General features: G+C 35.8%; 1 protein-coding gene across 2 annotated transcripts in view; it reads left to right on the top strand.

The window, feature by feature from the left end:
* Positions 1–13948, top strand: part of LOC106779914 (ubiquitin-like-specific protease 1D) — a 22852-nt gene extending 8904 nt beyond the window's left edge. For both annotated transcript variants that reach the window (XM_014668129.2, XM_014668128.2), the window contains exons 9-14: positions 5197–5287; positions 8865–8962; positions 11472–11594; positions 12381–12495; positions 13157–13264; positions 13346–13948. In XM_014668129.2, the coding sequence (XP_014523615.1) occupies positions 5197–5287; positions 8865–8962; positions 11472–11594; positions 12381–12495; positions 13157–13264; positions 13346–13525 (715 nt within the window). In that variant the 3' untranslated portion in view covers positions 13526–13948. The remainder of the gene's footprint in view (positions 1–5196; positions 5288–8864; positions 8963–11471; positions 11595–12380; positions 12496–13156; positions 13265–13345) is intronic.
* The last annotated feature ends 215 nt before the right edge of the window (positions 13949–14163 follow it).

Raw genomic sequence — 14163 nt, 5'->3', positions numbered from 1 at the left:
TGTATGTATGTATGTATATGTCTGAATGTATATTTGTTGTTTTTAGTAGGATGTTAAGTGCATTACTAGAAGTTGTTGTAGAATATTAAACATATTACTAGAAGTTGTTAGAAGATTGTAGAGATCACTTTGTAATTATTACTTTAGGGTTAGAGTTTTCTATATATATAGAGGTTGATGTACTATTTCGTATTAATCAATTGAATAAAAATCTTCATTCTTTCAAATTAATCCTTTCAAGTTGGAATTAGAGCTCCCGATCTTGGGAGCCCTACATCTGCTAATGTGCTGTATGTCAAATTGCAAGGCACCATTGTGCCACATATCCTTCTAGTAATACAAAGAGTGTTCAGCCTTTTTATTTGGTTCATTCTAACATTTGAGGGCCTACATCAAACTCTAGTATTTGGTGCTAAATAGTGTCTTGCTTTTATTGATGATTGTACCCATGTTATATGGATTTTTCTCATGAAAGAAAATCTGAAGTGTTACCTTATTTGTTAGATTCTTCCGTATGCTAAAAACACAATGAAACTCTAGTGTATTTGGTGCTAAATAGTTTGTTACTTTTGTTGATGATTGTACATGTGTATATGGATTTTCCTCACGAAAGATAAATCTGAAGTGTTACCTTATTTGTTAGATTCTTCCGTATGCTAAAAACACAATTTGGAAAGAATCTTTGCATTTTGATAATGGAAGGGAATGTAAGTCATGCCATGTCTAAATTCCTTTCCGAGAATGGTGTTGTTCATGCATTCATTTGTGTGGACACCACAACAAAGTGACATTCTGAAAGAAAAAATAGGCATCTTTTTGAAGTGACAAGGGCACTTCTTTTCCAAATCTGTGTCCCTAAATCTAATTGGGGAGAGGCTATCCTCACTGTTGCCTATCTTATTAAATGACTACCCTCTTGGGTTCTAGCTGGCTTAAGTCCCATTGAGTCCGTGTCCTCCTTTCCATCTATTCCATTTTTCTCTAGTTTTCATAGTCGAGTGTTTGGGTGTGTGTACTTGTCCATATCCATAGTCAATTCCATGAAAAGTTAGATTCTGAAGTTGTTAAATGCATATTCATTGGTTATGCATATAATAAAAAAGGATATCGTTGTTACCATGCTCTGAGTTGAAAGTTTTTTACTTCTGTGGATGTTATTTTTGATGAAACTAAATCCTTTCACATGTGTCCTTACCTTCAAGGGGAGATTTCTTTTGAAGCTAGGTCTTTTGAATCTCTTGCTTTTTTAAATTGTTATATTTTTAACTTTTTTTAAAAATCTGTCATCTTTAAATATGTTCTCCAATTCTGTTTTACAATTTTCTTTATGCAGTTTTTGCATATGTTATTTTGTCTGCCATACATTGGTTATATGCCCCCAACAACACCATCCTCCACATTTATATGGTGGAATTTTTGGCTGGTTGCCAACTCGCCATAAACATCCACCATCGATGGCACTTCACCCTTCCCATTTATGCATGAAGAAATGAAATGGAGTGGATGAAAATAGGTTAGAAAAATAGAGCAGAGAGACATAAATAGGAAATAGGGTGGAATTGAGTTATTTAATTCAAGAGAAATTGGAAAAAAAAAAAAAAACTATTGTAAGGTTGTAGTTTGACATCGAAGAGGAGAAAAATTAGATTTTATATAAAAATTCCATTTTACCCTTAAACGAAGCCATTTAATTGATTATGCAATGATGACGTTGCATATCAATGGGCAACAGAGTGTATTTAATATATTACGATTCTCATAATTGATTACATACATTTCCAGGATGACAATTGCATATCTAGGGACATCACCTGTCTTGATAAGCCCCGTACTCTTCTTCCTTGTCATTTCAGAAATATAGCCAAGCCAAGGCAAAGCCAAAACAGTCATTATCTATTACTTAAAACTTTAGTATTGATGTTTTGACCATCCAGCAAAGCAGAGGAACAATGGAGCAGCCAATTGAAAAAGTAAGGGCAGTTTAGGAAAGTCAAGACATGTTGCCAATTTCTGGGTTTTTTCTCCGCACTTTAACAAGCAAATAACACAGTGGGGCCCTCCAACTACCAAACAACACTGTTTATCCGCATCTCTATTTCCACTCTCCACTCAACTTTTAGCCTATTTGTATGCAACTAATTAAACACAGTGACAGAGAGAGGAAACTATTCAGGAGCTTTTATTGTCAAGTTTGCTAATTTGTTCCGTTGTTTAATGAACCTAAAGCCAAGCTAGATGTTGGTTGTTTAGTATACCTTAAGGATTAAAGTATTCGTAAGCTTTAAATGCCAAGTTTGTAAACTTGTGCATTCCTTGTCTGTTAAATTAATCTTAAAGCAAATCTTGAGGCTGGTTGTTTAGTGTTGTAATTTGAGAAAATATCTTTTAGATTCTTCCTAATTAGAGGAAATAGATACATAATCTTTTATTTTATTTTATTTTTTCAAGATTTCCTAGTTTTCCTATTTCCCTTTTTAGGAGAATTAGATTACTACAAATAAAGGGTATCATAATGTTTTTTTTATAATTTGAATAATAAATCAGTATTATTTTCCACTTGGTATCAGAGCTTGTCTGATCCGCTTTTGCTGTCTTTGCTGTCTGTCGGCGGTCGGCCGTTATGGCCGCCGGCGGCCACCTAAAAATCTCTTCTTTAACATCTGTTTTTAATGGGTTTCAATTACCTTAGTCAAGTTCTAGCCTTCTTTTTTTCCAGTATTACCCAATACAGAGTCTGTTTGACATTAGAGTGGGATTTGAACCCATTCCCTCTCGGACCAGTAGCTGAAATTGGTACTTTAGTTCTGTTGATGGCCAATCAATTTTTGGCTCCTTTTCTTCGAAGAACCCAAGAAAGGCACTGCCTTCACTGTCTATTCCGCTGTGCTCCGCCGCTTTTCACCGCCGGCCACCATCCGCCGTCGGCCACCGTCGCATTTCCGACCAGTGACCAGCGGATCTGGATCGCCTCTTCAAGCGATGACCAACCCCGCCGGAGTCAGTTCCAAACTCTGCTCAACGCGCCGCCACGAGCGCCAAAACAACACGATAGCCGCCGCCGGCCACCGTCGCACTTTCGACCGGTGACCAGCGGATCCGAATCGTCTCTTCGAGCGTGACCTAACCCTGGTGGCCGACGTCTAAGACTCCTCCGCATGCGCCGTCACGCGCCAACTCTTTCCGTCAGATCCCGTGTGCGTGTTTGTCACGCACCGCTGTCCTGGTGTTGGAATCGCACCGTGACTCTTCGGGTCGACTCATCGGACCTCCTCCTCTCTATTCTGACCCTCCATAGCTGCCATTGCCACCATCTCATCCACGAGGAGGAGAGGGTGTTACCTCGCATTTCCATTTCGCAACTCCTGCCCTTTGATGTTCTCTCTGCTATAGTCAACAGCCACCGCTGCAGTCAGCTGCCGTCGCTGCCGTTACCATCAGTTGTCATCCCTACCTCTACTAGCTTCCGTTATTTACTTCTCCATCTTGAAAGGCGCCATCTCGTTGCACATGGAAATTGATCTGATGAAAAATTCCAAGTCTGTAGGGGGCCTTGGCCTTCCATTTTCCCTCATTGTCCGTTTCTCAGGCGTTCTCAAAACCCGTTTCGGTAACTTCTTGGGTGGCAGTGTTTGTTGTGATTCTTTCTTGCAAGTGTGATGTCTCGTTGGCCTGTGGCATGAAGGGGAGTCTATTTCTGTGAGGTGCACTAGCCGTTGGTTTTGGTGATGGGTGGTGGAAGATCGTCATCTTCTGCCTCTTCTCTGGAGGATTCTTCATCCTCTTATACTTCCAGAAATTGTCTAAGGGGAAATATTTTTTCAGCCCTTGCAGAGAACTTCCTTCTTGGGCTAAAGTTTAGCCCTTACTTGTGATACAGTGTTAAGTATCACCATTTAGGAGTAGTCCAACAGAGAACTTTGGACCTCCAACTTGTCTTTGGCCTTTTTGATGCCATGGTGTTTTTTGGTTTCTGCTAATGCTTTGTTATAACAACTCACTCGGAGTTGTTCTTTGAGACTGATCGCTGAATTGACTCTTTCAAAGTTATGGGATTCAGGTTGTCCCTCGTACGGATCGGTTCTCACCAGTTCTTCCACCTTCACGTTCTGCTGTTCAGTCGTGAGGAGAAAATTCCAGCCCCTGCAGGACAGTGTACTCCTTGCAGGTTTGTTGTTGTTTGTTTCTGCAGGACAGTTGTTTCCTGAAGTTCTCCAATATGTTTAGGGCAGTTAAGTCCCTTGAAGGTTTGTTGCTGTTTAGGGTGGTTAAGTCCCTATAGGTTTATGGATGTTAGCCTTTTAATTTCAGCCGCTGCAGGGTAGTGTAGTCCCTGCAGGTCTGTTGTTGTTTGCCTCTGCAGGACAGATGTTTCCTGAAGGCTTGTTGATGTTTAGGGCAATTAAGTCCCTTGAAGTTTTGTTGCTGTTTAGGGCAGTTAAGTCCCTTGAAGTTTTGTTGCTGTTTAGGGCAGTTAAGTCCCTTGAAGCTTTGTTGTTGATCGCCACTATTGATGGCAATTCAGTGCCTGCAGTTTGTTGCTATTCGCCACTGCAGGCCCTTCATCTTTTCTTGCAGTTTGTTGCTGTTTGCTGCTACAAGTCACCATCCCCGAAGTTGAAGTTCGCCCTCGTCCATTGCTGTCCAAGTTGGTTTATTGGGTTTATTGAGTTTGTCTATTCCAAGCTTGGTTCATACTATCTAGTATGATCTATCTTGAGGGGGAGTGTTGTAATTTGAGATAATATCTTTTAGAATCTTCCTAATTAGAAGAAATAGATACATAATCTTTTATTTTATTTTTTCAAGATTTCCTAGTTTCCCTATTTCCCTTTTTAGGAGAATTAGATTACTACAAATAAAGGGTATCAGAATGTATTTTTTATGATTTGAATAATAAATCAGTATTATTTTCCACTTTTAGTAATACCAATGAGTTTGACTAAACATTTATCTACAGATTGAAGCTTGAATATTTAGGAATAGATTAACTCATTTACACCCCTACTTGTTACTACTATGTGTTATTACCTATTAAACTGACTGTTTATTTGGTATGATTGCTTTTTTTTTCTCTATTTAGGTTTAATTATGGTGAACACATGAGTTATATACTGCAGCACAATAATAGTCCTTGGGACACATTTTCCCTGTTTAGTTTCTGAATTTTCTACTTATGGCATTTTCAATTGGATATAGATATTTGCAGCAGCAAGTATTGTTGACAACTGACTACCATTTTTTCAATACATATTTCTACAAGAAGCTTAAAGAAGCCGTTTCATACAAGGTGATTAATTATCTTTCAATTCACTGCTGTATCTGCATGAACAGATTATTTTTCTTCAGGAAGTAGACTCGTAAGCATTATTATATAATGCATAATTGATTATTCCATTCAAAATATTGCAAAATGTTTGCTGCATGACTAGTTTAAGTATCGGTTAATCAGATCTTGGTATTTTTTCTTGAGTTATTAAATTTTGGTTTTTCTTGATAGTTTTAAATGTATAAATCTGGGATTTAGGTAATGTCAGCAATGCATAAAATGTGAATTGCTGACCCCATAACCTTCAACAACAAAACTAGTGACTTATACATTTTGTAGCTTTCTAAAAACTTACTTCATGTTACTTTTTTGTGCCATAGGCAAGATTTTTGGACTCATTGGTTCTATGTCAAGTTGTGGAATGCATGTAGCCTTGACTTAAACTCACAAGAGTTTGGCTCATACATAAATAATATTAAAATCCTACTCAGTATTTGAACATCATTATAGTGCCATAACTATAGTTTAAATCTAAATTTTACATGTAAAATCGTAATATCTTACAATTTTTCATAGTATTTCCGATTTTCAAATCGTCGAATCATGTGGATGGTCGTTTTTGTGTTGTCTGCTCCACCACCTGTTCACCTTTTTGGGTGTATGAATTCAGTTCAAATAAAACCTAAACCTAATTAAAAGTTAATGCAATTAAAAATTCACCTTGTTATGTGTTGTTAGCTGGCACCACTGCCCATTAAAAATTAATGCAGTTAAAATTCACATTCTTTTGCAGCCGTAGCACCTGTTCACTTTCTTGGTGACGGGGGTTTTAATTAAAACAAAATCCTAACCCAATTAAAAATTAAGGGTGTTTTGTGTTGCGTTGTTCACCTTCTTGACTTAATGGGTTTCAATTGAAATAAAAGCCAATTAAGGCACTTGTAAATTGCAAACATCTCTCTTTATCAGGTAACTTGCATTGGGTGCAAATGCATTTCTCCACTGAAATACAATTAAATGTATACTTAAGAAATTTAGATTTGGCATTGTTCACCTAGCATGTATCTCTTCCCCTTACAAAATTCAAATTACAATATGTGTCATGATTTACAATTTGTAAACCCTTCCGAATCCTAACCACACTTGATTTTAACTACCTTGGTACTATAAAATAATGAATGTTTGTCATTGTTACCGTCTAATTGATATCTTTTTCACATACACCATATGGGAGGTTTCATTTGGATTCTCCAGGTTGTTTGAGGCAGATAATGCTCCTGCTTAACTTGACAGGATGTTAGCTTGTTCAGGGTTGTCAAAGTCTCATTACAATTCACAGTCTGAGAGGTTGTTCTGTGTAAATCTTTTCTTGCAAATCACCTTTGAGGAATGCCATCAGTGGATAAAGAGGTAATTGTTGGAGAGCCACCACTACTATAAATAAACTAATAAGAACCATAGTTTCCATGGGAAAAAAAACATATATAGACGGGGTCAAACGCAATGGCGACAAAAGAGAGGTCAGAAGAGATAGCAAAAGAAGAAGCCATGGATGAATAGGAGAGAGAAATATTAAAAAATTCAAGATTCTCTAATCAAGGCACAAGAGCAATCTCGATACTTTAAATAACTACTTGAGAGGAGACGAGACGTGCGACAACACACGATGAACCTGAAAGAGGAAAGCGAGCGACCTCAACTCTCTGAATTGCTACTAGACATGTCACAATACACGACGAAAAAGGGAACAAATCTATAACTTTAAAAGTCGCTAAGAGCATGTAGGGGCTCCGATGAAGACGTCGTTGATGGCATGATGGTCGCTTAACCGAGACAATCAAAACCATGTGATCATCGGTCGAAACTAGAACTCCAGTAGTGACAACGGTAGACGATGGTGCTATCGGTAGCGGTAGATGGCGTCGTGCCGACAACGACGGGTGTAGTGACAGAGACAACAAGAAATTTTTTTTTTTACTCAAAAGAACCTGGCTCTGATAACATGTTGAATATAGTGAAAATTATGTATGGGATTAATCTCCTTTGTGCTGAATATACACATAGGGTCTTCTATTTATAATAGAAAAAATATGAACTAAGCCCAAAATACAAATAAGAATAATAACAAAGTAACTAAAAATGAAAGATAAATATAAAATAAAGATAATATATATGACAGGAGGAAACTTGATCTCTTGGAGGAGCAACATACATGATGTCAAATCCACTCTTCCATTAGCAAACCAAACACATAAAGATTGTTTGTCACTTTATGAGAGAGAAAGTGCTCTCGAGAGACATCATCAGTGGCATTATTAGCTTCGGTGACCATCACAATCTTGTTCCCTAAATCCCTCTCTTATTGACAACATATGTAGCAAGGTTGGCTCTTATGATATATATGATCCATCATGAGGTAGAGTTTTAAAGATATGGTTTGATTACATTAAAATGAAAAATATCTTAGTAGTTCTTTTGGGGTGTAGGGTTGAGGTCAATGTCCAACGTCCAAAAAATAGTCCAAAATAATAGTCCAAGGGATCCTAAAGTTGCCTTCTGTCCCAAGTCTCTTATAGCCGTTCATCCAAGCCGTTGGGAAGGTATTTGCAGAAAGTACTTCGATGCCAAAGCCAGTTTAGCGTTTCATAGTTTAGATGTTAATGGTACTATAAATGCAATCACCTATCTCCTTAAATCAAAGCTATGTTTATAGATTTTGGAGTGAGCTTTTGATTAGCAACAACCTAATTATGACCCAATTGGTGGTAATCACACTTTATCTTAAGTTGTTCAACATTAGAATTAATTGCCTTGACAACTGACCGATTGGTTAGACTCCGCGATCATCCGATCTTGATGGTAGTTTGTTCAGGCATTTGACTACCAGTTGATTGTTTGGTCTGCAACTGACCGGACGGTTATACGGTACAATGGTTAATCTTCATTGTAGTTATTAATTAATTAATTGATTTTGTTCCCTATAATTGTATCTTTTTATTATAAATAAGAATACTTGTGTGTACATGACAATTGGAACAATCCTTTCTATAAATAGAAAATGGATGGAGCTGTGAGATTGAAATTGTGTTTTATCACATTTTATTCCTTAAAGGAAAAATTATCTCTGCGCCGTTGACTAATTTGAGGACTTTTATATTTATCCCTATTAGGGGGACTTTGGAGGTTGATAATTTGGTCCCTGAATTTTTAAATATTTTTTCATTGTGGTCATAGCATATTTGCATCTGGATTCCGTACTTCCATCTCATTGAAAATGGTCACGGACCAAGTCAGTAGTTTAAGGATCTAATTAAAAACAGCTAAAGTATAAGACTTATTTTTATAAAAAAGTCCTCAAATAATTCAGAGGCCGGCAAACTTAACTAATCTAAATGTAAAATAATGAAGGTTTGAATAAACAAGAGAGTAGAGTCTTTTGGGTCAGAAAATAATGAGAATTTGTTAGTTTGATTCTCTATTTCTTGCAAAGATGCTTTTGTTTGTAATTAACTTCTATCTTTGCATTCCTTAAATTCCTTTCAATTTATACTTTTTTTTTATACATGTTCTAATTTATTATTTATTGTTAAATATCTAGCAAAGTGATAGGGATGTGATCTTTGCAAAGTTCAGAAGATGGTGGAAGGGTGTAAATATTTTTCAGAAGGCATATGTTTTGATTCCGATACACGAGGAGTAAGTTTTCTTCATTATCATTGAACTTTTGTTTGTAAATGATGATCTTGTGAATCTATATAAGTTCTTTTTGTGCTTTTATAAGTTCGTAAAGGCCTTATTTTATATTTTTACTTTTACTAAAATTTGATAAAAAAACATTGGGTTCCATTAAATTAAATAACGAATATATTTGATTATAAGCAGTGGGCATGTTAGGGTGGAAACCATAAGTGAAACATCCTATACTTAGTGTATTTATATTCTTACTGTTATGTAATTGCTAGACAACTAAAGTGTCCATCCATTTATTTTGGTGTGCTTGTGGCATTTTCCTTGTCCCCTAAACATTTGGGACTGGTGATGCAAATCTATGGACTGGGTTATGATTTATAATATCTGAAGATATTCATTTATAATTTAAAATGTTACTTGAAATAAAATGTGTAGATGATTTTGTAACAGAGATTGGATACATGTTAAGATTGCTATATATACAAACTTTATGGCCAATGGAAAGTAACTAGAGTGCTACTTCCTATGCTTGTGACTTCTCTATTCTAAGTGCACAAATTACATAATACATGAATCTGAACCAATTCATGCTCGTATTTCCAACACTCTCCCTACAAAGTTGGTCGTATAAACCGAATGCTCCAATCTTGAAACAAATATATTGAATTTCGAGAGACTATGTAATTGTTTGATAGTTGATCTTTGGAACCCCTAGATTCAGTATTCACTTCCTTCAATAGAACTCTCTTGAACAAAAATGATAGCCAATTTCAATATATTCTGTTCTTTCATGAACCACTGAATTGAAAGGCATGTGAAGGGCTGATGATCACAACATAATATCATCCGGTGTCACCAAACTTCAAGCTTGAAGTTGTTTTAGTGAAAATCAGTTCACAAATAATGTTGGCTACGATTGTTGGCTTCCTGATTTAATTCTAACTACCCTCCACGAAGGAGGTGCTTAGCGGATCCTATATATAATTGTTTTGTTGCTGTAATGTGAAGTAGGTGAAATGTAAAGCTTTTTTCCAAATTTGTATTAGAGTGCTTGATCTTGGAGGCTCTGCTTCCTCATTTGTGCCCTAGACTGCAGCACTCTGATCCTTTCAATAGTAGTATAGACACTGCATCTCCTTGCTTGCAGTGGAATACCCATAATTGGAATAGACCTTCATTTGACTTTGAGCACTCCTGACAGAGTTGCCACCACCAGACTGCCCAATTCCCAGGAACCTGTGAGCCAGAAAGACCTCCTGCATTGCACTCGCAGGGTCCTTCTCTGATGTTTGTAATTTACACATCATTATCTTGACCATTTTTTCAGTGTTTGTGGGAAATTTCAGTCTCATTGTTATGCTGTTATTGTGGTTAGTCAATTCTTCAATGTTCTTGGAGGTATAGACAAATGCGTCATTCAGAGTCAATTGCAGATAGTAGGTCCTCCTCTGGATACTGAATGCTTTTGGAATGAAATTTTGGTGATATGGAGGAATAAGATGCAAACTAAAAATAGCATATAGGGAGTTTTTTTCTTTAAAATGCACAATGACTGGAAAGTAATGCCAAGATGGAAAGAGGATGGAGGAGGAAGAGGAAGTCAAAGAGAACAGTATGTCATTGTTGGTGATTTGATATTGTTGGAAGTCCTACATTGACTAGAGATAAGGTCAATTCATAGTATATAAGTGGGTGCAAACCTCACCTTACAAGCCGGTTTTGTGGGGTTGACTTAGGTTTAAAGTCCACTTCTAATATGGTATCAGAGCCATCGTTAAAGTCTATTTGTTGGGCATATTGTTCCACCTGCTATCGGGTCGCTATTGGACCATCCATTAATGTTTAGTCCCACGCTCGAGATGTATATACCTCGGCGTGAGGGGGGGTGTTGGAAGTCCCATATCAACTAGAGATATGATCAATTCATAGTATATAAGTGGGTACAAACCTCATCTTATAAGCCGGTTTTGTAGGGTTGAGTTAGGTTTAAAATCCACTTCTAACAGATATAATGGTATATATACATTGATATAAGCACAAGTTGGAAAGTGTAAATTAAATTGGAGTTTGCCCAAATAGGGGAAGGAACTGCAAAAGTCAATCTAAATTTGATAGGGGGCAAGGTAATAAAATATCATAGTTAAGTGCCAAAATTATTGTTCTTCAGGGGAATGGTAGCCTAAATATATATTTCATTCAAATATTTTATTCTAATTTATTTTGGATTTTCTTTTTCTTGTTTGTTGGTTTACCATTTTGGATGCTCCAGCAATTTTTATGCTTTGTTGGTTTTCTTTGGTATAACTTTTCTAAGCATCTCTTCTTCTGCCTTTAACATTATTTTCTTATGATTAACTAACACTGGCTACTGTTATATCACTTGTCTATGCTTTATTCTATTATGCCCTTCCTGCCAAAATTTTGTAGTTGACGAGAGCATATTGTCATATATTTATCTTACCTTCTCCCTTTACTCAGTTCTGGGTTTGTTACTCATGATGTTTGATATATCCAGCCTTCATTGGAGCTTGATCATTATTTGTATCCCAGACAAAGAAGATGAATCGGGGCCAATCATACTTCATTTGGATTCTTTGGGTCTTCACTCAAGTAAATCAGTTTTTGATAATATTAAAAGGTGAGATTAAAGAATTGTATGTATTGTTGTATCTCATGTGTGACATTAACATTTCATCGATACAAATGATAATTTGCTCAAACACTCATCTTGCCACTTCTACTCTGCTATAACTTTTAAGGTGCTTGTGAAGTTGGCATGATATATATATATATATATATATATATATATATATATGTTTTTTTTATTAAATTGTGATGATGGTTTCTTGTAGTCAGCAAATATGATTATCTGATCAAGTTTTTGTAAGCTACATAGATGATGTCTTATTTAAAAAAAATCACGTGTTGTTATTTACATTTTCATCGAAGTATTGGAATAGATATCAGTATATTATTTGCTAATGGAAATGAATGTTTTTGCAGCAACCCAAATTCTATTTCAATTTCACATCTACTTATTTGTAAACTTTTAGCTAGCAATCTTTTTTTTTTTCTCAAGACAACTTTTGTGCATATAAATCTCTTCAGACTTCAGAATCTTAACTGGAATTCTTTTGATGACTTTTTTACTTTATATTCTATATGCATTCCCAGCTGCAACGAAATGTGGTCACTTATGCTTTAGTTATGTGGCTTTGTAACGTTGTTGTAAGGACTGTTTCTGAGAAAGTGAATGACCTAGTCACTTAGTCGGCACCTTTAAAGTGAATGATAATTTTCTACCAAACCTAGTGACCTCAGTAAAATTGATGGTTTGAACTGTGCAAACCAATTCTGTATATGCTATAAGCATTTATTTTAATTCAAACATCAAGACTTAATAGTGTGAAATTATGTATTGTAGCTATTTGATTGAAGAAAAGAACTATATGGATCGGGAAGACGTGTCTTCAAATGTTTCAATTGCAGACAGAATATGGAAGTGCCTTCCTCGTAGAATTGAATGTCAGATCATTGCGGTAAATTTGCAAGCTGTACATCTAGAGTAATGTGCTAACTTAGTGATACTATTTATAATAGTTTGAAGTTGAAGATAAGCATATCTTTCACCTTTTTTTCTTGGTGAAATGAATGTTTGACCTCTAATTTAGAATAGATGTCGGAGTTCTTGAGAGTTTTTCTTAGTGATGATTACATTCAAAGGAATGAGGTTCGTCTTCAGAACCTCCCAAGAAAACTATGTTTCTTATTAGATTATATAAAAAGATAATGATATTTAGACAACATTTTTTTGACAACATTTGAACATTGATTATGTGTCAATCTGTGATTGGTCAAAAATTACTCCACAATAATGTTTATGATTATTATTATTGATTGTGGAGTAATTTTTGACCAATCACAGATTGACACGTAATCAATGTTCAAATGTTGTCAAAAAAATGTTGTCTAAATATCATTATTCATATAAAAAATACGTTTAGCCTTCACGTGAAAAGACATTGAAAATTGTTTCAAAACTTTAATTGGATGCTGCAAGTCCAGCTTATTGAAGTTAGATTCTTAAAATTGATGATGAAAAGGACAGCAGCAAAATTATTTTGCAGTTGTTTCAACAATTATAGTCATTTTTTTTTTGCCTAAAAATTTTCATCGTGTTGCATTTACACATTGCACCAGGTTCCCCAACAGAAGAATGAGTATGACTGTGGTCTTTTTGTATTGTACTTCATTGAGCGTTTCATGGAGGAAGCACCTGAGAGACTGAAAAAGAAAGATTTGGCAATGGTAATACCTACGCTTCTTTATAAAGATAAGTTTATTTCAAAAAATTGGTTTTGCTGTTGACTTGTACTTGTCAACTTACAGTTTGGAAAACGATGGTTCAAACCCGAAGAGGCTTCCAATTTGAGAGTGAAAATCCGTAAATTGCTTGTAGAAAAATTAGAGAATTCAATGAGGGATAATATTGACCTAGAATCTTCTCCTTCATCATCTGGTGGCCCTGCAACTGAGTGTGTTGAATCCCCCAAGGATTCTATGGCGTAACATGAAATCATGAATTGCAATTCTCATTTCCTTGAACCAACAATCTGTTGATATTTTCATATTGTTGGCGCCAATGGCTTTTTTTGTTTGTACAGACATCAGCCATTGAGCTGATAATTTTTGGATAGTTTCCTACGACCTGGTTACTGCAGCAGTCGTTAATACAAGAAAGAAAGGATGACTGACCCTTTGGTATGAACAAATAACAATCAACCATTTCTTGTGGGTTAGGTCATCTTTTCAAATGTATAGCAGGAAACGGCACAAAGCTGTCTATTAGAGTTAATAGCTTTCGTATCTACCCCTTGTTTATACTTAATTAATTTCATTTTATAATTTCGATGCAAGTTATCCAAGCTTTGCTTTCTAGTTTGTGAACTGCACGATAGTTTGGTATAATCTTAACCATTAATTTTAAAAGCATTACATCCAATGAGTATATATCACTCCTCCGTGTGGGGCATGCTATACTTTCCCATGTTATTCTCATCTTGTTCTTACTTTTGAAGGGCCAGTTTTTGTACTTTTCTTGCACCATGTTTTCTTTCTCCATCCAACTTTTTTAAATTATTTTATCCTATTTTAATCTATACAACAATATTAAAATCGCAGTTCACATTACTTGTTTGAAACATGTT

Source organism: Vigna radiata, unplaced genomic scaffold, assembly GCF_000741045.1.
Source record: "Vigna radiata var. radiata cultivar VC1973A unplaced genomic scaffold, Vradiata_ver6 scaffold_73, whole genome shotgun sequence".
NCBI classification, from domain to species: Eukaryota; Viridiplantae; Streptophyta; class Magnoliopsida; order Fabales; family Fabaceae; genus Vigna; species Vigna radiata.
The sequence above is the reverse complement of the archived record's forward strand: the minus strand, read 5'-3'. Positions and strand labels throughout refer to the sequence as shown.